The sequence below is a fragment of the Sceloporus undulatus genome, chromosome 2, assembly GCF_019175285.1.
Source record: "Sceloporus undulatus isolate JIND9_A2432 ecotype Alabama chromosome 2, SceUnd_v1.1, whole genome shotgun sequence".
Lineage (NCBI taxonomy): Eukaryota > Metazoa > Chordata > Lepidosauria > Squamata > Phrynosomatidae > Sceloporus > Sceloporus undulatus.
The window spans coordinates 48,749,612-48,773,731 of NC_056523.1; the positions used below are offsets into that span (position 1 = coordinate 48,749,612).

At 40.4% G+C, this 24,120-nt stretch overlaps 1 protein-coding gene across 5 annotated transcripts in view; it reads right to left on the reverse strand.

Moving 5' to 3' along the window:
* Window positions 1-24,120, reverse strand: part of TMCC1 (transmembrane and coiled-coil domain family 1) — a 157,061-nt gene that overhangs the window by 87,163 nt on the left and 45,778 nt on the right. The window contains exon 1 of one of the 5 annotated variants that reach the window (XM_042453216.1): window positions 13,223-13,426. The exons of the other annotated variants lie outside the window; for them this stretch is intronic. Within the exon in view, the coding sequence (XP_042309150.1) occupies window positions 13,223-13,261 (39 nt within the window). The 5' untranslated portion in view covers window positions 13,262-13,426. Of the gene's footprint in view, window positions 1-13,222; window positions 13,427-24,120 lie in introns of those variants that run through there. 5 annotated transcript variants of the gene reach the window in all.

The following is a 24,120-nucleotide window of genomic DNA, read 5'->3' on the forward strand; positions in this document are numbered from 1 at the left end:
GCCGTTTAGTGCGTGATGAGCACGCACTAGGGTTAGGGCGGTGCAGAAGCACCGCCCTTTTGTAATCCTAGTGCGTGCTCGTCACGCACTAAAGTGCCGGTGTGTAACCGGCTATTGATTCCACCAATGTCTCACATGTAATTGTAATACATCATCTAACCATCACACCAGCAGAGTCAGAAACACGAGAAAGTGTGCATTTACCTTTCCTGTCATGTAACTTTAGGAGGGGGAGAGAGAATCTGCAAAAGTTTGTCAGTGCCTTCAGAAGTCTGCCTTCACATCAGTCAGCCTGAAGGACTTAAGACCAGCCATCTCCAGCCTATGGCTCTCCAGATGTGTTGGCTCAGGATGTCAGTTGTTATATCCCAACACGTCTGTAGGCACCATGAACTCCCACCCCAACCTTTTACAGATATGTAAACTCTCCTGTACTGCAATAGTTGGGTTCCTAAAAAATGTCCACATTTGTGCTGCTTTTTATTGTTGTATATTTTAATTGTTGTATTGTTGTACTGTTTTTAACCTGTTGTAAGCCGCCCTGATCGTGGGAAGGGCGGGATATAAATAAAATTTTTATTATTATTATTATTTATTAAAAATAAAAGGACTTATGGGGAAAATAGTTAGGTGCAGATCTCAAAAAATATTACTCACATCAAAGCTATTTATTTAGCTTACTACAAATTATCAAAAAAGGCAATACAGTGGTACCCCGGGATACGAAATACCCACGTTACGAAATTTCCGGGATACGAAAAAATCCCATAGGAAATAACTGTTCCGGGTTACGAAGGTTTTTTCGGGTTACGAAAAATTTTTTGGTGCTTTTCGGCGCTATTTCACACGAAATCGCGGCTTTCCCCCATTAGCGCCTATGGGTTTTCGGCTTGCGAAGGCTTTTCGGGTTACGAAAGCGGCGGCGGAACGAATTAATTTCGTAACCCGAGGTACCACTGTACTCAAAAAAGCTTTCAGCTTCCCAAGATGCCCTTTTACTGATCTAAATTTCAATAAAAGAACTTCAAAGGAGTCTAGCTTGAAATTCATACATAAAATCTATCAAGAAATTCAATTCTATGCCTTGTGGCGTCTAGATAGTGGGATGTTGTTGTTCTATTGCCAATGAAAATTACCTCCCCAATGCCAGCAAGTCTATGTTAACATCAACACTGCTTTGTGAAAGGCCACTATTAACTTTCAGCCCCAGAAACCCCTGTGACTCTTAGGGTCTTGGTAAGTCCAAAACAACTTAAAGGTAAACAACAACAAAATCTTGGATAAGTAAACAAAAATATTTTGAAACTTTTAGAAATCACTTGAAGGCTTCTTTCATAAAATATCCAGGGATTCCTTTTTCCCCCTCAGTACTTTCACATTTCTTATGATTTGCACTTGGGTGGCCAAATTTATATTTCTGTGGGTTTGTTTGTTGCTGTTATTTTTATTTTATTTTTAAAAAAACAACTGGTCTGGAATGAGGCAGAATTCCCAAGAAGCAACAAAACATTGATGGTGTCTAGTGACTGGAGTGGCAGGGTAGGGAGAAGAGAGAAGGAAGAACCTGTCAGAAGATGACAAGGCCAAAAAAAAGGGAGGAAAGGGTTTCTGCAGAGTAGATATGAGCATTCAATAGGCCTGACTTGTGGAAATTGACTTGTGGAAGGACTGGCTTGAGTTGATGCAGCTAGGCCAAAATCACAGGAACTGGCAGGGCTCCTCCTCCTTGGCAACTATTGTTGCTGTGACAGTTGAGAGTTGAGAAGTAGGGCTAGCTTTGGTCCTCAAGTCTCTGCTCATCTTATCTTCTGAATATCTTCTCAAACCCATGTTGCAGATAAACTGAACAACTAAGATAACAGGAAGTGGGCTTGCCTCTTAATGGCAGAGGCACCAATTTGCCAATGCTGAAACCTTGAGATTCAATCACACTATAGCCAGTTAAACATTCATATTCTGCAAACTGTTTCCCTCTATTAACTGCTTGATCGCCAATTTACACTGTAAAAAACACATGTTAAAGTAGAACTTACTGTATCTGCCACTTGGCCAAGTTGCAAATGAAATCTTGTCATCAACAGTGATATAATGTGTTGGAGAATTAAAACAGCATAATGTATTCTTTTCTTTATATATTGATACTTTGATATGTTGCTACATTCCACATTTCATGGAATGAGACATGCTTTGTAAACTTTCTAGACCATCTCAACCAAGACGTAGTAAAAAGAATGTACCTATTACAGTAACACTAGAATTTTGACAGTAAACATTACTATCTGAGAATTGGAACATTTTATTTATCAACTTTTATGAAAAAGATTGTTTCCTTTTTTAAAAGACTATAATGGTGTATATGAGAGCTGGGCATTCATGTCAACTGTGTATGTTAGGATACAGACTACAAAGCAAACATCTACCTCAATGGTTCTTTAACATATTTGGATCACAAACCTATCTAAAAATATGATTAAGGCCCCCTGAAGCTCACCCATGGACCCCAGTTTAGACCCCATGACTGATCTAACAAATGACAAAGAATTAACTGTGTCTTGAACTATATGCAGCTATTAAGTAGTCTTATGTATCATCCAATGTCAATCCAATTACACATGGAAGTTATAAGAAAGCAACCCAAATGTTAAACTCACTGGTCCCAAGAAAATAGATCAAACAAGGAAAATCTAGAATATTTATATATCTTCAATGTGACCTAATATTTATTCAGGCATGTAGTTAACAGAGGTCTTATAAATAAGAACATGCTTTTCATTCCAGACAAAATTGCCAAAAATCCCATTTTCCTGTTGCATTGGAGTTATTCTTCTTTTCTATTTCCCAGCCCCCACTCTACTGGTAGCCTCATAACCACATCAAAAGGTTTAGTGCACCAGTGGTATAAATACAGTACTGGGAAGCATTTCATCTTGCCACGGAGGGGTAGGTTAGATCATGAACGTGATATTTATCTAATAAGGCAGAAAGTCAAGGGACACCATTCTCAAAAACAGCCATTCTGAATTTACGGCAGCTAGAAGGCAATATCTTTGAGCTTTCTTTTGTACTTTATTAGTCTTCATAAAAGTATTCACTTGGGAGTCTGTAACCATGATCTCACCCACGCCTTTAAAAAGATCCCTATGTCATTATATATCAATGATCAAAGCGCTAGAGTGATGTAGTGGTCTGAGCACTGCACTATGACACTGGAGTCCTTAGCCATGAAAACCGACTGAGTGACCTTGAGCAACTCACATTCTCTCAGCCTCAGAGGAAGGCAAAGGCAACCCCCTCTGAACATATCTTGCCAAGAAAACCTCAACATAGGGTCACCTTAGGGTTGCTGTAAATCTGAAAAAACTTGAAAGCACACAACAACTCACTACACAGATCAAACAAAATAACTGGATAAGGTATTTTAATATTACAAAAAACAATACTATGAGAATACAGAAAAGGATGATGCCGGAATAGGAAGATTTTCCAGTAAAAGTACTGAAGGACTTCCCTAATCATCTTAGTAATGATGGCATGCTCATTGCCAAGATGTGTATCCTAGGCGCATTACAGACCGCCCATTTGGGGTGGCCTGTATCCGGCCCTTTCCCTGCCGGATCGAGGCCTCAGCTGCCACAACGGCAGCCTCTGAGGCCCCGATCCGCCGCTTTCCAGGCCGCGGGGAAGCGGCAAAAGGCAGCTTCCCTGCGGCCTGGAAAGGGGTGTCTTTGGGGCTTCAAGCCCCAAGGACACCTGATGGCGGCGGGGAGGAGGAGAAAGGGGCTGCTTGGTCCTTTTCTGCTCTGCGTCGCTGGCGCAGCCATGTAAAGGCTGTGCCCAGCGACGCAAAGATGGAAGGAGCTCCGAAACAGAGCTCCTTCCGGGGCCGCGGAAAGGGTGCCCCAGGTGCTCTCGCACAGCCCCAGTCTGTCACTTCTGCACCGCCCCGTTTGGAGGCAGTACGGTCGTGACGTAGCAATGGCGGCGCCCATGTGTATAGGGCGCCGCCATTTTGTACAGACCCAGTCCGTACTAGGGTTAGGGGCATCAGGAAGAGACGCCCCTTCCTAACCCTAGTACGTCTTGGGGACGTACTATAGGCACGTCTGTAACGCACCCTAGACTGATCATCTGATACTTACTGGGTCTTAACAAAAAAAGATCTATGTTCTGTCAAGACAATACTATTTCAGAAAACAACTGGTTAGGAAAAATAGCATTTAATGTTATGTTTCATTAAGCCATTAAAAAAAGCAGTAATGTAAATACCTGTCAGAAATTTTTTTTCTTCAAGAAGAGGTGCTCTGCTATTGCAGTCAGGTCTCACATTTAGTTTTGCTCCCAAGTCATATTTGACCTATGATCTGACTGAGTCCCCCCCCCATGTAATTTACATGCACAGAGATGGAAGGAAAACGTTTTAACCAAATAACAGGTAAAACATTTGATTTGATAACACTAGGTGAAATATTTGTTTTTTGAAAATGCTGTTTAAAATCAGCATAAGTACATGCTACTCACTAGTTTTGATACGGAAACATATAGTATCCACTCCACCTTCTTAAAAATATGGAGGAAAACATGAACGAAGTCAGATATATATCTCTGTTTGAATGAAAACTTTATAACCATTGACTTAACTAAAAGTTCACATTTACATTTTATCATTTTTGACTAAGGAGACACATTTATTTATTTGCGAAGGTCTGTTTTCTGTTTCAATCGATTCCATGGCTTGAAAATGTTTAAAAATATAATAAGAAATCCAAAATCAAATCATGATTTTGCCATTTTATATAAGGGACACCATTTTACTACACCACTGTATACACTGGTACTTGAGTATCCACAGACTTTTGATATCCATGTGGGAGGGAGGGTGGAACTAAACCCAGCGGATACCAAGGGCACACTGTAATGCTATATTATCTGATTTGTCTAACTGAAAAATTGAATGCAAACTCTTGGATGTATTTTCAGAGGAAAAAAATGAACAAAAGGTCCCAAGTCTATGACATGAAAGTCAAAGAAAAGATTCCATTGAGTATATATTACATTGTTTAAACCACTTTTTTAAAACTATGCAACCATTTAATATGTTTTTAGAATGTTTGAATTATTTTTATTGTTTCACATTTTATTTTCCTACTGTCTTAAATTTTGGATTGTTCAATTGATTTTACTGTAATCCACTCAGTACAGGTACAGGGTGGGAATGAAATACTGTATCTAAAATATAAAATACATTTATGGTATAGATGAAAATGGAGGCCAGAAAAGAAGTGTCCACATCTGGAGCTTAATTATAATTAAATTGTTGAATGGTAACTACAGGCTGCCCAAAGCAAATGTCTTAAGATTTATTAGGATCCAATTTATTTTCATTACATACTACCATTTTAGCCCAAAGGTAAGCTATTTTCTCTGTAAACAGTATCACTGATCAAGAGTTCAGGCAATTTTATTGCTGCTCATTTTGCAAACATCTTCCCATATCTCCATCTCTGAATTTGCCTCACATTTGAATTTGGTTTAAAGTGCTCAAGTCCCAAGGAATCTTGTCCAGATTCCTTTTATTTACAGAATTATTTCTAGCTGATATACTATGAACACCTTGACTGCTGTGTGAACTACAAAGCATCATACCAGTCTACAATATGTGCCTATTTTCAAGTGATGCAGAATTCTTTATCAGGAAGAAAAAGAAAAGCCCTCAGGCATATGCACAAGAAAGATATTGCAAGCAACTGAAATTTGCATTCCAGGTTGTCTACTGTGCAAGTTATCTAAATGACTTGGGGCAGTCAGAAATGTTGCACAATTTAAACTCAAGCTAATAGGATTAAGAGTGAAGTAAGCTATGGAGAAAACAGCAGTGAGTTCAGGTTGTAAACTAGAAATTAACATAAATACTACTAGATTGTTCCTTCTACCAGTTGTTTCAACAAGAGATTTATTTTAAGTCTTCCCTCCCCTTAAAAGAGAATGTTTTATTTCACAATAAAAGTTTATGAAAATAAATGTAGCTTAATTTAAGAACTAGTAACTGAACTAGTACTGTATCATCTCAATATAAAATGACAAACTGAAACTTTAACCTACGCTATGTCTCCTATTTTTGAGCATTATTAGATATTATTGGGAAAAACTTGAAAAATATTGAAGATCAGTTTGAGTATTCTTTATGTAGTACAGTTCCTAACGTGAAATGTAGAGGCTAAGTCCAATGCACACAACAATGAGAGGCTAATTTCTGAGATTCTTACCTGAATGTAGTGGAAGAGGGCAACTTATCCCATTGCAAAAGAACTCCAATATCCTTGGTAATACTTTTCAGATAAATCTCCAGGAAATTTCCACAACTGAAGAATATCAACATAAATCAATAGGCCAATGTAACAGCACACCACTTGCTGTCACTTACAGTGGGCCCTTTGTATACGTGGGGAATCCGTTCCTGACCCCCTCCCACGCTTGGCAAAAAATATGGTACCTCAAGTCCTGTTGATTTCTATGGGTACACGTGCCATTTTAAGTCCCCGGGCTTGCCATGTGTGGAAACATAAGTCCATGTATGGCAAGCAGGTGGGCTGTATAACTTTCAGCTACAATTACCTGTCAATATCATCAATTATCTTATTTTGCCCATTCTCTAAAATAACACTGCATCTCAGAGGCCTAAGGTGACGTGCTTGCCTTTTGACAAACAGGCCACTAACCTAAAACAGTTACCAGAAGAGGAGTGCATAGCAGAAACACAAAAACAGGGATTAGACTAGCCGAAACCCCCATATACTACCCCTTTCCCTGTATAAACACAGGCAACACTATCAGAAGACCTGAAACACCAAGGATTCTTTAGTCTCCTCCAGTGTGCTATGTTCTTGTATGCCTTCAAGTCATTTCTCTCTTATGGCGACCCTAAGGTGACCCTATCACAGGGTTTTCTTGGCAAGATTTGTTCAGAGGAGGTTTGCCATTGGCTTCCCCTGAGGCTGAGAGCATGTGACTTGCCCAAGGTCACCCAGTGGGTTTCATGGCTGAGTGGGGGAATCAAACCCTGGTTTCTAGAGTTGTAGTCCAACAGTCAAATGTGATACAGGCTCCAGTAATGACTTTGTGCACAGGACAAACAAATCAGATTTTGATGAATCAGACATCAAAAAAGACAAAACTTTAAAAAGGCTTCAGCTTCCCAGGATGCCCTTTTACTGATCTAGATTTCAATAAAAGAACTTCAAAAGACTCTAGCTTGAAATTGGTAAATACAGCTCATTAAGAAATTAAATTCTATGCCTTGTGGCATGCATCCAGATAAGGGTTTTTGTTGTATTGCCAAAGATAATTACCTTCCCTGTGCCATCTATGTTAACTTCAACAGTGCTTTGTGAAACGTCACTGTTAGCTTTCAGCTCCAGAAACCCCTGTCACTCTTAAGGTCTTGGTAAGTCCAAAACAACTTGAAGGCACACAACAACAAAACCATGAATAAGTAAACAAAAATGTTTTGAAACTTTTAGAAATCTTTTTGAAGACAGTATAGATAAAGAGATATGTAAAAATCCTAATGTATATGGTCTCTATTGCCAGGGTTCTCTATGCAAAAAAATGGAGAACGAAAGACACCCCTAGAGTAGACAAATGGAAGAGCTACCTATACAAGATGTTGCTAATGGACAAACTATCCACCATGATCAAAAACAACTCTTGGGAGACAATATCTAAAGACTGGAATAAAGTACTAAATTACATCAGGAAAAAATGGTATGTATTAGTCTTATATTAGTAAATCGTTTTTTTTAGATATAATGATATGAGTAAACCAAACTATAAGTTAAGCTGAAGTAGAGATAAGCGAAGAACAGGTTATAGATGACATTGAAGATGAAAGATGAATAGAACCAAGTATCATCTCTTTGTTAGAATAGTTGATCTTTTTTCTCTCTTTTTTTTCTCTTCTTTTATTATTTTTTTCAGCCTTCTATGTGGGAGAGAAGCAGTTATCTTAATATTTTAAATCGTATAATGATGAAGATTTTATAATGTAACTTTAGATGACATGTCTGTAAGAGAGTGGTATACGCTACAACTCAAAGATGGAGGAAGTTATTATATGTTTGTACAATGTGTATGGTTAGAAAGAAGATATGTGTGAATCTGCTGGTATAAAAGTAATTGTGTTTTTTCTTTCCTTTTTTCTGTTTCTTTTCTTTGTAAGTAATGTTCAAAGAAGAAGATAGGAGAGTTATTAGAAAGTATTAGTATGTGATAGAAGGTTAGAGTACTGAGAAAAGGGTTAGGGTGCGGACTTAGTTCGAATGTTGGAATGAAGGATAAGTGTTAGGAAAAAAGAGGGTTAGTAATAAGGGGAAGTGGGAGAAAGGGAAGAGAACAAGAGGTTTTAAGTAGAGAAGGGATAGTGAAGAAAGAAGATGAGAAAACATTAGAAGGTTTAAGAAGAGTAACTGATAGAAATAAGAGCAGAAGTGCTGAAGACTAGAAGATTATTTTGGGGAAGGTCTGAACATTATACAGTACGCTTAATTTGTTATTTTGTATGAATGTATGTAGGATTATATGTTATTATGTATGTATGTATGTATGTATGTTTAATGTATGTTTTTTTCTAAGCTAATAAAACTTCATTTAAAAAAAAAAAGAAATCACTTGAGGGGTTCTTTCAAAATGCATCAAGAGATGACCCCCCTCACTATTTCCACATTTCTTACCATTTCCATTTGGGTGGCCAAATTTATAGTTCTGTGGATTTGTTTGTTGCTATGTTGTTTTTTAAAAACATACTGTGATAGCTGGTGAGGCAGGCTTCTCTGCTGTTTCCTTTTCCTCTCAGTTTGCTGTTCATGCATGCTCAGTAAGAGATTCTGGAGAGAGCTCCTAGCTAACTTCCCTACTGCAGGCAAGAATATAATCAGCTAGAGCAGAATCTCACTTTCTTGCAGTTTGGGCTTTTATTGCATTGTTTACTGCAGACATATTTTTGTAACCCAGTATCAAAAGTGCATTCCTCCACCCTCCTCGCCCATGTTCCTATCTGCAAAACACCCTTCACCCAGATAGAAGATAAGGAGAAAAAAGGGGTAGCTAGAGCGTATTAAAAGTCTTTGTAAACAGTAGCTTCACTGTCAGAATCTTTGTTAATGGAGGTGTGCCTGTACCTATGTCTATATACATCACCATCTAAGTCAGCATGCATTCTGCCTCACCTTCCCCTCAAAATAGGTCCGGCAGGGGTGGTGCAAAGAACAGTTTATGCCATTGCACCCAGAAGCACGTGCTTTCTTTCCGCATCTTCTTTGCTTTTCTATTTCATGGGAAAGAGAGACTCACAGGGTACTTTCAAACACTATTTGGAACTAGGACTGTGAATCTCTTTGCCAGCCATTGGTTGAAGATTGATACCTACACATTTCTATCCTGACAGCATATGCCTCCTCTTAACCACACTCAACTATCCTTTTGGAGTTGATAATGGTCCTTCAGCTACTGTATTTCTTTTACCTGTATGTTCACCCAAGAGAAGAACAAATGTCACTGGGAATTTAAAGTGAGATGAGACTGGAATAGGCAACTATATCAAAAGGCCACATGTGTGACCATATACTACCATTATTATTTCTCATGCTGTAAATTTACTCTTGCCAGACAAGTATTGTTGTTGCTGCAAGTATTAATATCTATTTTTAAATTCTGAAGCAAGTACTGTCAGTGGTACAGCACAAGTGATAATTAAGCACGACTAACTGTCTTCATTTTGAGCATCAGAGAGCCTTTTGATCAACTGAAGTATTACAGTATTAGGTTGGAACAACTTCATCACCACTGATATAAAGCCTTGCCCTTAATGGTGAAAGCATATACTCCAAGATCTAATCCAGTCTTCCCCAACCTGGTACTCTCCAGATGTTTTGAACCCCAACTTCTTCCACCTAACGTTGGCCACATGAAGGCTACAATCAAAAATTAACTGGAGGGCACTAGGTTAGGGAATGCTGATGTAATCCATATTGAACAGTGTAAATTGTCATTGAGCAATGAGAGCTGCCCATAGGGATTGTACTTTGTTATATGTTGTATTGTTTTTAAGTATGTTTTATGTTTTTAATTCCACACTGTTTAATTGTATTTTAAGGGGGGTGGGTTGAGGGTTTGGACTACATATTTTAACTTTGTTAGCCGCCCTGATTGCTTTTTGTAGAGAGGTGGGATATAAATAAATATTATTATTATTATTATTATTATTATTATTATTATTATTATTATTATTATTATTACTATTATATAGCTGGCTGAAGATTCCTCACAAGAAGTTCCATCTTAATGTGCATATTCATCATTACAGTCAAGGTGTACTACAGCTTATTATTATTATTATTATTATTATTATTATTATTATTCAGGGCGGCTTACAACATTAAAAAATACCATAGAGTTAAAAACAAACAAAATAGTATATTAAAATAGAATTAAATTACTACAATAATTAAAACAAATTCAATACTGAACTCCCATTTAAAAGATTAAAATGCTTGCAATACATTAAAACAATGTAACAGCACTCTGTCATCTGCCTTAAAAACTTTCTGTTTTAAAAGTCTGTCTAAACAAGTAGCCTGCCGGCGGAAGGATTACAAAGAAGGGTCCATCCTGGTTTTCCTGGACAGGGAGTTCCAGAGTCTAGGGGCAGCCTTAGAAAAGGCCCTCTCTCATGTCCCCACCAACTGTACTTGTGATGGTGGTGGGATGGAGAGAAGGGCCTCTCCTGAGGATCTCAGAGCCCAGGCTAGCTCATATAGAGAGATGCGGTTTGCCAAATAGCCTGGACCTGAGCTATATAGGGCTTTACAGGTCACCACCAGCACTTTGAATTGTGCCCAGAAACAGACTGGCAGCCAGTAGTACTCTTTCAACAGGGGCATTGTGTGCTCTCTATAACCTGCCCCTGTTAGCAGCCTGGCTGCAGCTCTTTAGACCAGCTGAAGTTTCTGAACACTCTTCAAAGGCAGCCCCATGTAGAGTGCATTACAGCAGTAACCAGGGCATGTACCACTGAGGCCAGATCTGGCATCTCAAGGAACGGGCGCAGTTGGCGCACAAGTTTTAAATGTGCAAAAGCACTCCTGGTCACTGCAGAGACCTGGGCTTCCAGGTTCAAAGCTGAGTCCAGGAGTACTCCCAAACTGTGAACCTGTGCCTGATAGCTTGTTATACAAAAAAATAGTCCCTCAGATGGTGTCTACTGCACCACTCTCAAGCCCAAACTGTTCATACATTATGCTCTCTGGGCATAGGGAAAATGCCCAGCATACACAACAGATACAGAATTCAATGTGGTGATTATTATAGATCTTGCCATAAAAAAACCACAACCAAGTTTCTAGTCCTTATGTCAGCAATGCATAGGAACAGTAGAAACTGGATACAACTTACACAGAACCAGATAAAATTGACAGGCCATCAATAATCCCTGAATTAAGGTAAGATTCAAAAGCTGGTGCTGGTTTCTTTTTAGATATGAATGCAGTTACTAGCATCATGTAAACACATCCCACATAATTTTATTTTGTGTACTAACTGTTGCTATCTTTGTTTTTGTTGCATGCCTTCAAGTTGTTTCCAACTTATGGTGACCCTATCACATGTTTTCTGATGTCAAGAGTATGATTTACCTAAGGGCACCCCATGGGTTCCATGGCCAAGCAGAGATTTGAATCCTGGTCTCCAGAGTTATAGTCCAATAGTCAAAAAACTATGCCATGAGCACTACATCAATGACATCCAAGTCCCAATTCTACTGCCTCTCCCCTCAAAAAACCCAAATGGCTATGATGAGAATCTGGCACATATTACTGTAGAAGAGTGAATGAGCTTAGCTCATGTTCAACTTTAACACCATGTTTTGACTTCCTCCATATTGCTTATTAGAGTTAAAAATAAAATTTAGAAGAAAAGTTCTGTACTATTATATAAAATCCAAGATTCTAAGCATACAGTTGCTTCCAAATAGAGTTTAGAATTGAAGCATAAAGATACAGTGAGAGGAGATCAGAAGAAATGCTCCACATTGCTTACGAATAGGTAATGTGTCACTTGCCAGATGTTTTTGACCACAACTGCCATAAGCCTAGCCACCATGCCTAGGGATCACACATTATGTAAGCTGTAGTCCAAAACATCTGGATCACTAGTTGCCTATCTTATGCAAAATCTTTCCCATTTGCATGCATTGTATAATGATGGAAGGCTGGTGCATAACAAGGTCCCCCTTTTCATTCATAACTGATAGCTATTTCAAAAATTCTGATGAACTTTAAAAGGGGTCAGACAGAATGCCAGTTCATTACAATACTCTAGGGCTACCCAATGGATTGTCTGTAAGAAGAGCATTTTTGACCTAAATGCAGTGATCCGCACCTGATCACTGCATTTAATACTCACAAAAAGGAAAGCCTTTGGTCCATTTTAGTGAAAAATGAGGTAAGTTTTCTTTTTTAAAAAACCTCTCTGATTATAAAGCTCAGAAAGCCCAAGACATTAAAATTGAACACTGTAGCATATATAGTTTATAAGTAGAATTTGCTTTGCTCAAATGGTATTTAAGGCCCTCATATATATCAGTGTGTATACAAAATATACTGTACTATTTTTAAAAGGGGGGATGTCCAATTCTGCCTAATTTCTATTTTTTCCAAATTCATCTTAATCACAAATAATGCAAAGTATTAGGCAACAAAATCTCAGAACAACTCCTTTGTTCTTCTTTCTGTTGAAAGCCATTCCTAATAAGTACTTAGAAGCAACAGCAGGAGCTACCCTGTGTTTTGCCCGGTGGATTTCCTGGTTACCCATGAAATACCATTTTGCCTCTATATGTTCTACTCCATCAGCTCACAATCTGATAAAACAATAAAGAACCTTGTTTCCTTTACACCACACAAACAAATCTGAAATTGAATCAAAAGAAAGAAGCAACATGCTCACCCTGGTCTACCATTTTGGTCTTAGAGAGAGAAAATCCCCTTGTCTGCCAGTGGACAATTTGCTTAAAAACCTTTGTGTCTGTTGAAGGGAAGAACAAAAGGTAGAGCTGCTTTCTCTCATACAGACCCCCGCCCACTTCTGTGCAAGCAGCGATTTTCCTGATCTAGAAGAGAAAAGGGATACAATGAAGACAGTCTCACACATCCCGATGGCAAAAATAACCTACCTTTGATAGCTGCCTCCTAAGGCTGAAGCGTTGGACCATGGTCACCTTTTTTTCCTCCAGACAAAGTAATCCACAAGGGGAGGGGAGGGGGAAGTGAGAAGATGAATGAGAATGACAGCTGTCTAAGCCAGTGTCAAGTGAAGCATCCTGCAGGTTGCCAGACAGACAACTCCAAGGGGATTCCCTTCCTCCCTTTCAAAACTTCCAAGTCAGTTCAATTGTTCTTTTGGAAAGGGCTTGTGAAGCATGCAGGCAGAGGCAGCAGAGGAGGAGGGGCAGACTCCTGGAGCTGTTCCCCAGTGCAAAGCTGTTAGCACTTTCTGTGAGTCAGCTGTGAGGGGTCCTGACAGATGGACCACCCCCCTTCTCCAGATTCATTAGCTCAATGTTACGGCAGAGGAGCCACCTGAGCTTTGAAAGGGGCAGGCTTGCTGCTCTACTTCATACAGGGTGGGGTTAGCAAGCATGTGCCTGAAGTACCAGTAAGGAGGGTGGTTAAACAACAGACAAAATAATCCTCCTCGCGATTTAAGCAGCACACACTCCCTCTTCTGCGTCGGCTTTATAAAAACTAAACACGCCCATACATTCTTCTAGCCTCATTTCGAAATGCAACCTAGCTTGCTCAAACCTTGGAGGAAGGGGGGGAGGCAAATAGATGGTTAACAATAGCTGAGAGGAAGCGACACTCTCTTTCCAGAGGCTCAGCAGCTGCAGGGCTGTGCCAGGCACTACCAGCAACCCACTTCCCCTCATTCACGTGGAGGGATCTCAGCTCTTGAGTTATCTTCAGGTACAACGGAACATACTATAGCAATGACATCAATAGCAAATTAGATGAATTTCTAAAACAAATCAGAGATGTTTGCTGTGCTCCAGGGAGAAAAAAACTGGCAAATGATTAATGAGAACCTGAAGTCTGAATAGTAAGGAAAGTTGAGACGCTATCACCTCACTAAAAAGAATTGGACAGAATATTTTACCACTTAGCACCTATGAGACTAACTGAGAAAAAGAAAGAAGTTGGTAGGACAGATTTTGTAGACTAAGGAGCAAAGCAGACCCACTAGAAACGGTGACATCGGGGTGGAGTGGGAGTGTAGCAACTGCACACTACCTGCCCTGACTCTTCCTTGATGCTGTGTGATGCTGCACGCCCGACCACATGGCGAGGGCATCACAGCACTCCTTTGGCACAGCATTTATACACACTGCGCCAACGAAACGCCAAAAAGCTTTCGCCACAGAAACAAGGACAGCTTTTTGCTGGCCCTAAAAGGAGCAGCAATTTGCTATTCTTTTTAGAGCCGACAAAGCACCAGATCAGGGCACATGCAGTTGCCACGACCCCAATCTGGTGCTGAAAGGGGTGGCAGAAAGCCGCTCCTTTGGGGTCATCTGTGAAGCCCGTAAGTCCATTTACTCAGACGCATTGAATGAAGCCCCTGGAAACAGATCTTTATAAGCAGCCTATGTATGTGACATAATAATAGAAGTGCAAAACCTGTGGGGATGATGAGGTGACAAGTTCAGTTTTAACTATGGCCACTGGGGGCCAGAGGCAAGAAGAAGGATGTTGCCTACATCCTGTTACTTACCTACAGGAGGATACACAACACAGATAGACAGATGGGTACAAAACCTTTCCACAAACCCAGATACCAAATTTGCTCACACATCTACTCAGGAAATATCATCACAGGACCTAATCATATCACTCACAACATAAAAGATACTTTCATTTCCTCATCCTCTAATGTGATATATGCCATCCTCTGTCAACAGTGCACATTAGTACTCGACACTGAGCAGACAGTGCAGTCCTACACCAGAGGATATATTGAACTAAATCAGACATTAGGAATGAGAATACAGTCAGCCCTCCACATTTGTGGGTATGACATTCATGGTTTTGGTTATGCATAAATGTTAAACCTGAAGCCCCTCCCACCCTTGAAAGGCTTGGGAGACACATCTCCCAAGGCTTTCCAGGGCGGCAGGTGCCAGAGGAAGGGAGCACTCCATTTCCCCAAGCCCCCTGCCACCCTGGAAATGGCTTGAGACACACTTCTCCCAAGGCTTTCCAGGGTGGCAAGGGCCAGAGGAAGGGAGTGCTCCATTTCCTGAACCCCTGCCATTCTAGAAATGGCTGCCACAGGGTGGAGTGGGGGTTATTCATGGTTTTTCCACATTCGTGGGGGTCTTGTTCCCCTAACCCCTGCAAATGTGGCCAACTATACACAATCAGCTGCGGAACACTTCAGTCTTCCTGGGCTTTCCATCTTGGGACCTCAGGATAGCGATTATATGTTTGCATAAGACACTGCACAATGGGGCCCAACCTAGTCAAGATCTTTGGGCATCAGTACAATACAAATAAAAGTTTTCAGAGTTGGAGAGAATAGCATCTTTAACCCATTGCTTGCCACCACCATGTGTATGTTCAGAAAATTAAAGTATGAACATCTGAACACATCAGGTATGACAGAAAGTTTTATGCCCATGCAACAAGCATCTGAGATCTCAATTCACTGAGATACTTTCATCATAAACTTTTCATTAAAAAAAAGCAATACTAATTGTAAAGCATGTCCTGCTGCATTTTGCACACAAGGTTAACAATATCTATTATAGAAAAAGATAATAGCAATTATCCTGAACAAGGATATATTGAAATACAGTCGCCTCTTCAAGTCCACAGACTTGAAAACCCACAGAGGGGCGACCGCCATTAACCCCAATAGGGCCCATCCCACGTGCATGCACCCCAGTCAAGCCTATAGGGCTAGAATATGCATGAGTTTTAGAATGTGTGTGTGTGTGGGGGGGGTGTCCAGAATGGATCCCCTGTGAGTTCCAAGGGGTGACTGTACTTTTAAAATTATGTTTATGCTTTTTTTTTAAAACCAAACAAAACAGAGATGTCTCCTTCCTCTTGCAGCTCTGTGCTACCACTCACAGTGTTTGCAGTGTTTGTGGGTCTCCCAACCCTCTTGAGCAGGGGTTTGAACTGTGCACAAAGGACTACGAATTTTCCATGAACAAAAGGACATCATTAGAGACAATGCATCTTTTGAATTCTTATCTCCCCTCTTCTGTCAAATGTCTGTTATCTTAATTAGGGGGACTATATTTCCTCCCTTCCTGACCTCACACATAGTAGAATTTAATTTATCACTGACACAGTTTAAAAGATAAATTGTTTTAAAAGATGATAGCAAAACCTATCACCTCTACAACATGCAATGTAGTCTTTATAAGGGCCAATTAAAAGTCTTGACAAATTTCTTGCATTAATGATACATCTATCAATTGAGTCAGTCAGGAGAAATCATAAGCTTGCTTGCTGTTGTGGGTAAAAGAAGTTGTCCTTGATCTACCCTTGCCAGCAGCAGTAGAGCTTCTAACGCAAAGCCTCCCTTATTTCATGAAGAATACATTGCAGGAGGGTGCATGAATTCCTCATTTTCTGAAGTACTACCTCCTAACCTTTACACAAAGAATAGGGCAAGGAAGGCATAATTTGAACAATTCGTCAATAAGTAGCAGTTACTTTTTGTTCACCAGAGATGTCCTGCTAGATTGTACTCATGTTCCAGAGTCTGCTAGCTTGGGGGGAAAGAAGGATGCCCAAGAAGAATAGAAACTGTGGGCATCCTTCCATTAAAAACCACACATGCTGCAAAAGAAGATAGGAGCTGCCTTTTAAATGGGACACTACAATTTGCCATCTGAGGTGGAGACTTCAGTCGGCCCTCCTAACTCACCTATTCTAACTTGAAAATCTGCAGAGGGGTGACCTCCGCTGTTTTTAATGGGGTGTGTCCCCGCATGGGCGCATGCACAGGCACATGCTCCATTCAAGCCTATGGGGCTTGAATATGCACAAGTCTCCATTTTCACAAGGGGGGGGGTCTGGAATGGATCCCTGTGAAAACAGAGAGCCAACTGTATTTTATTTTTTAATGCCAGTATCAGGAAAGCACTAGAGATCAGCCCTACAGAGAGGCCTTTTGACAAAAATGAAACTGAATACAAAGTTTTAAATAATAATAATAATAATAATAATAATAATATGTTTTATTTATATACCGCTATTCCAAAGATCATAGCGGTGAACAGCAAGTAAGCTAATTAGCAAGTAAGCTAATTTGCCCCCAACAGTCTGGGTACTCATTTTAGTGATCTCGGAAGGATGCAAGCCTGAGTCGAGCTTGGGCCCTTTTGCTGGTCTTGAACTCGCAACCTTGTGGTTTTGAGTGAATGGCTGCAGTACAGGCATTTAACCACTGCGCCACCAGGTTTAACATGAACTGCTTTGGGAGTGTCTGATGAGCCAAGTTAAAAAAAAAAAATCTTAGGTAAACCATCCAGACTGTCAACTAAATCTAATATAGACTTGGTTAATCAATTCAATAAAATACTGAAAAACAAACATCATAGAAGGGGAATCAGGACACATTTCCTATCCAAAAATGGAGGGAAATTCCCCATTTCTTCAAGTCCCAGTTCCACAGGCCTTCAAACTTCTGATAAAAAAATATGGCATTAATCATAGTGTCCTGCCTAATACGCACTATCTGAAGAAAGCCACGGCAGGCCAAACTTGGTACTTAGCAGTATTGTTAGAGCCTTTGCAAAGTGTAGTGAGAACCTAAGGTAAAGAAGCAATACTTGTGTAAATCCATCAGAGACTAGCTGAAAGCTTTCTGCTGTAGTAGCAAATTCTTAATAGTAGGTCCTTATTCTTCTTGGAATTAAGACACTATCTCCCATATATACTTTTATCCAGAAATGCCAAACACACACCCTAGGATAACATGCTTGATAAAATGCTATTGAATTACATTTTACTACTGACCTATTTAAGATGCACTGCCTTGCTTCATAGTGCGTGGGGTTAACAATTGTGGGAACAAGTGACAGAGGCTCAGCATTAACACCTGAGGCATTATAGAAGCAGTAAGTCTTGTATAACCTGTTCAACAATGCCTTGCATTTTAAAACTGTAGGCTGAAAAAGAACTACATATTATACTTGCGATCATCAAATTTTACATATTACTTTACCTGCATCATGCATGCTACCATTCTCCTAAGCAGATTCAATATGAGGCAGTGGCTAAACGTTTCAACTAGGACTGGAAGATACAAGCTCTAGCTCTCATTAAACTGTGACACTTCTGGGTGACCTCTGGCAAGCCACATGCTCTCAGACAGAGGGGCTGTACATACAGCCCCTGAGGGACGGTGCAACGCCTCCCCTTTCCTAGCCGGATTGGGGCTGCGGCAACCTCATGCCGTGGCCTCGATCCAGCCTTTTGAGGGCGCCATAGCTGCGTTGCCACAGCTATACGACGCTCCTTCGGCACTGCTTTGTATGGACGTAGTGCCAGAGGAGCGCTGTGACACTGCACACTGTGTGGAGCAGCGCTCGGCATCAGGGCATCCTGGAGGCAGAGTTGGGCATGCATCATGAGGACGCTACGCCCTGACTCCGCCCTCATGCCGGCCTTAATGGCCGGTGTGTACAGGCCCAGACTTACCTCACAGGGTTGGTATGAAAATAAAGTCGAGCAAACAGCAATGTATGCTATCTTGAACTTATTACAGGAAATGCTGGAAATAAATGTAACTAAAAACAACCACTAAGTACAATGAACCCTTCATATTACTAGGGTGGCAATCCATGATCCATTCTCCATATTATTCAATGGCAGGGTGTGCATGTGGATGTACTGACACGGACACCACTGAATACTATGGGGTGCAACCGGTCATATTTTTTGCCATCTGCAGACCACCCATCCCCACCCCTGAATTGAACCTGTGTGAATGAGAAAGGTCTATGGTACCTCAATCTTACAAAGATGAAAAGCATGTCATCCATCACTTGTTTTTTATTTGGTTTTGATAAGAACAGTTTTTTTAATCTATGGGTTCAAGTATCCATGGCTTGAAAACATTTTTTAAAAAATATGAATTCCAAAAAGCAAACCTTGATTTTGCCATTTTATATAAGAGACACCATTTTACTAAACCTTTGTATATAATGTGACTTGAGCATCCATTGATTTTGGTATCCATGAGGGGTCCTGGAACCAAACCTCAATGGATATCAAGGGGCCTCTATTATAGTAGGCAATTGATAGTTGTGTTCTAAAGATAAACCTGGATGTCTAAACAGAGTTGTGATTACAATTTACAGCTCCTATTTTCTTTTTAAAAGTTTGCTTGGGAATATTACAACTTTCCTTTTTCAAGCAGATCAAATAAGTCCCAAAAGGAAGATGGATTGAGTCTAAGACTGAATTTCTTCAGATGTGTATTGCTTATATCTAAGCTCTCTTAAAGAGAGTTAGATTTGTTCCTAAATAAACATATAGTTCTGAGCCACAGTGAGCAGCACAGTTTTGAGTGTTGGGCTAGAACAATTAGAGGTCAGGGTTCAAATCCCTGCTTGCCCATAGAAGCCAACTGGATGATCTCGGACTAGCTACATCGTGTCAGCCTTAAAGGAAGGCAATGGTAAACCTCCTCTAAATATATCTTGCTGGGGGAAAGCATGATAGGGTTGCCTTAAGGTTGCCATAAGTCAGAAACTACTTGAAGGCTCACAGCATTTGGCCACTTGATGTTTCAAGTGTAAACAAATCTGAAAAATAAGATTTTTTAGAATTTTACTTTAATTCTACATCAGAATTTGTTAAGTGAAAATGACAATACACTGTAGTCTACTTACTTAGCATACATTACTGTATAGCCAAAGTGAAGCTGCAACTCAACATCTTTACTTCTTCAGAATGCTTTTTTAAAGCCCAGAAGCATCTTACAAACATGAAAAAGAAAAGCAGCTGACTTTGCACAGAGAATACGAATGTATCTGTATGCATTCATGCATGCATACCCAATGTGCTGGGTGCATGCTTCTACGTATAAGGGAGGTGAAGTGACAATGGATATCTGTGTGTATATGGATATTGATCACAGGGAAGCATTTGGTGCCAAAGAGAGACACAAAAGAAAAAAAGTTTACTTTTTGGGCAAGGAGCTTTTTCTACAGCAGTAAACTATGGGCTCAGCAGAGTGGTTGTGCTTGTTTGTATTTATATCCTTGTTTACTGTGTATTTCTGTTCTGGGACAACTTACATTTTTAGCTTCACACCCTCACCATGGCAGCCATTTTGTAATAGTGCAACACTTTGACATTCCAAATGTAGTCAGAAGCCCCAAAAGTTTGAAAACTCCCAGCAGCCACAAATCTCAAAGATAACAAGCATTTGTTTCAGCAATTATCTACTACTTAGATACACAAGTACCTAGACAAATGGCACTGCTTCATTCATCAGACAGTAATACCATGTACAGCAGGACTGGGAATCACAGAGCCCTCCAGATGATATTGGACTACAAATCCTATTAGCTCTAGTGAGCATAGCCAGTGGTAAGGAATGCTTGGATTTACAGTTCAACAACATCTGGAAGGTGAAAAATTACCATCACTGATACAGACCAATAACACATAATAAACCATTCTCCATATTAATCAATTAGAGGTATATGTTCTGGAAAAAATACAGTAAAATGTGAACCAAATAATTTTCATGCCAAGTTCAGGTAGTTGGGTTACATTGTGGTAACAAAGGATGAGAATTCTGCCCAGAAACTCGCTGCATTTCTCACTACTGGTTACGCTGTCAAGGGAAGCAGTACAATGTCATCTGCAGGACTGCATTATTCCCGCCTGGTCCATACTCATAGTGGAGTTGCAATGACGCTGGTTTGAAAGGCAGCATGATAACAACAATATTTGCTACAACAGACTAACATGGCTACCTATCTGAAATTAAACAGGTCCACGTTGGCTGTTCACACTCAAGTGTTTTTGAAGAAACTGTTTCAGAAAATTTCACAAAATACTTAAGAATACTTTAGAACTAGCCTTGTGCTTACAATCATGAAGCTGAGCAGATGAAATCATAAGACATTATCTCTGCATACTAATTTTAAAACTGAGATCTCTTTCACACACACACACACAAGTATATGTGAAACATCTATCATGTTAAGAAATTAACATTTTATATTCTTTGGTATTTTAATTTTCAGTGGTGACACAACAGATTAGGCCAAAAAGCAAAGAATCCCAATTTTCTAAAGCAGCATCTTTTACACTGTTAAATATGGGAAGCCAATCTGGCCTTAATCATTCCTCCATACAGGGGGCTAAAGTTCTCTAGCTTGAATGTTTATCCCTAAATAGCCATTTCCCACTGTGAATTAAGGTCACATGGAAGCCATTGCCTATTGCAAAATTTAAGAGTCTGTACTCATGGAATTTTCTGTAAACAACTGAAATCCTAGTGAAATCTGATTACTGCTCCACATTCCAGACATTGAGACTCCACATGACAGGTACATAGTTATCTCCTGAATGCTTGTAAATTTTGCTTGCATCCTCAGTTTTATTATTCTCAGATGCTTAAGTAGATTCTCTTTAGCACAGATTCACTGGTGCGACTTGTGGCTTTACTGGTTCCCAATAGGTGTGCGGTTATTTCACCCAGCCAACAGCTTTGTGCACAAAAAAAAACAAAACAAAACAAAACACTCTTTTCTTTCCTTTTAACTAAAAGGCTAACCCTCTAATCATGCTACAAGGTTGCAGAAGCCAAGTGCGTACTCTGCGTACTTCTGAGAAATTTGCTATTTGTGAATTTGTTCCCTCCAATGGTAGTATGTTTAGTGGTCCTAGCCAGAAAGATTCTGGCAGGCTTGAAAAGACTACCGATTAATTTATCCACAAGGGAGTCATAACCAACAATAATAAAATCATGTTAAAAGTATGTAAAAAGTTAGCTTTTGTTATACCATGAAAACACAGGATTATAGTACTTTTTGTTCAGTAAGTGGAGTACAGCATTAGAATCTTCAGAAGCAAAGGATTCTTCATATTTTTATCAGCAGTTACATCACATCTATTTTGCCTAAAGTACATAATGAAGCATCTTATCAAGGGAAAGAATGCCACACCAAGGCAGCCTAAGGCAAAAATATGCAACCACATTTAGAGATAGGCAAATGAGAAGACTTTTTGGATGGCAGGACCAACTAGTTTCTCCCTTATATGTCTAGTGAAATGGACTAAAACCACCTACCGTATATACTCGACTATAAGTCGAGAAATTTTTGCTCCAAAATAGTCTCCAGAATCCTGGGTAGACTTATGCACGGGGCAATAGATCTTTCACCAAGTTTCTCCCCAGCGGGGCTGCCTCCACAAAGGGCAGCCCAGTTGGGGAGAGCCTGGGAAGGGCGCGAGTTCGCCCTGGAGACCTCTCCTTCACTGGGCTCCCTCCTCAGAGGAAGCCCGGAGAGGGACAGGCTTCCCAGGGTGCGCGTTCGCCCTGGAGATCTCTCCCTCGCTGGGCTGCCTCCGCGGGGGAAAGCCTAGCCTTGGACATGCTTGCAAGGGCGCGCGTTCACCAGCAGTCTCTCCCCAGCTGGACTGCCCCCTTAAGTCGGACCCTCGACGTATCCACGGGTCATATAAATACCCACATTTTTGGCCCCAAAAGTTGACCTCGACTTATACATGAGGTCGACTTATACACAAGTATATACGGTATGTATAAACATGAATCAACATCCCATCCCATTCTATTATCATTTACAAAATCTGTTACTAAAACTCTTTAAATGGATACTGTATTAACTCAAACAATTAAGTTAGAGAAGTAAAATACCCCATTTCTAAAGTTCACCAACGTCAAGAAATTTAACAGAATAACCTAATTGCTGTCAACAAATGGAAATGCATGAGATGAAATCAATCACAGTTACAAGAGACACAGGCGGGTTACAAACCGCCACTTGGGACGTCCTCAGGACGCCCAGTTTAAAAAAGGGGCGTCTCTTCCAGACCCTATTCCTGTTACGGACTCTGTCCGTAACAAATGGCGGAGGCCATTCCACACGGCCGCTGCCATCTTGATGTAACTGATGCTGTGCGTCCGCACGTCTTGCAGCGCTAATGACGTCGCGAGTGCGCCATTGGCGCCTCGCGGCGTCATTAGCGCGCCGCCAGAAGAAGCTCCATTTTGGAGCTTCTTTTTTGCTCCGTAAGGGAGCCGCGCGGTTTGGCTGCAGCGGCTCCCTCACGGAGCAAACATTATTATTATTATTAACCTTTATTTATGAAGCGCTGTAAATTTACACAGCGCTGTACATGCAATCCTTTTAGTTAGACGGTTCCCTGCCCTCAGGCTTACAATCTAAAAAGACATGACACAGAAGGAGAAGGGAGTGGTGACGGGAAAGGGTAAGAGGTCCAGCAGTTCCTCTCAACCTCCGAGGCCTGGACCAAGGCAGATGGACTGAAGGGAGGGCTTGGCTTCAAAATGGAAGGTTAATCATTATCCAGGGAAAATACATACTCACAAGTAGGATAATGCATATACAGTACATAGCAATACAGGAAATGGATCGATAAACAGCCAACAACAGAACATCAGATAGTAAGCGACAATTATGCGATGCCTGGGAAGGCTTCTCTGAATAGGATGGTTTTCAACTCCGTTTTGAAGCTGGTTAATGAAGTGATGGCTCTTGCTTGTGGAGGAAGAAGGTTCCAGGAGTGAGGGGCAGCAAGTGAAAAGGGGCGAATCTTGTGTTATATATATATCAAAGAATTATTATGTTAGTACATTAAAAAAAAATAGAAAACTAAGATGATGAAGTTGAAGGCTTTCACAGCCGGCATCCTTTTTTTTGGGGGGGGGGGGTTGGGGCTATGTGGCTGTGTTGTGGAAGAGCTTTATCCCTGACGTTTTGCCAGCATGTGTGGCTGACATCTTCAGAGAATGCTGACATAGAAGTGAATGAGGTATATATTCTGT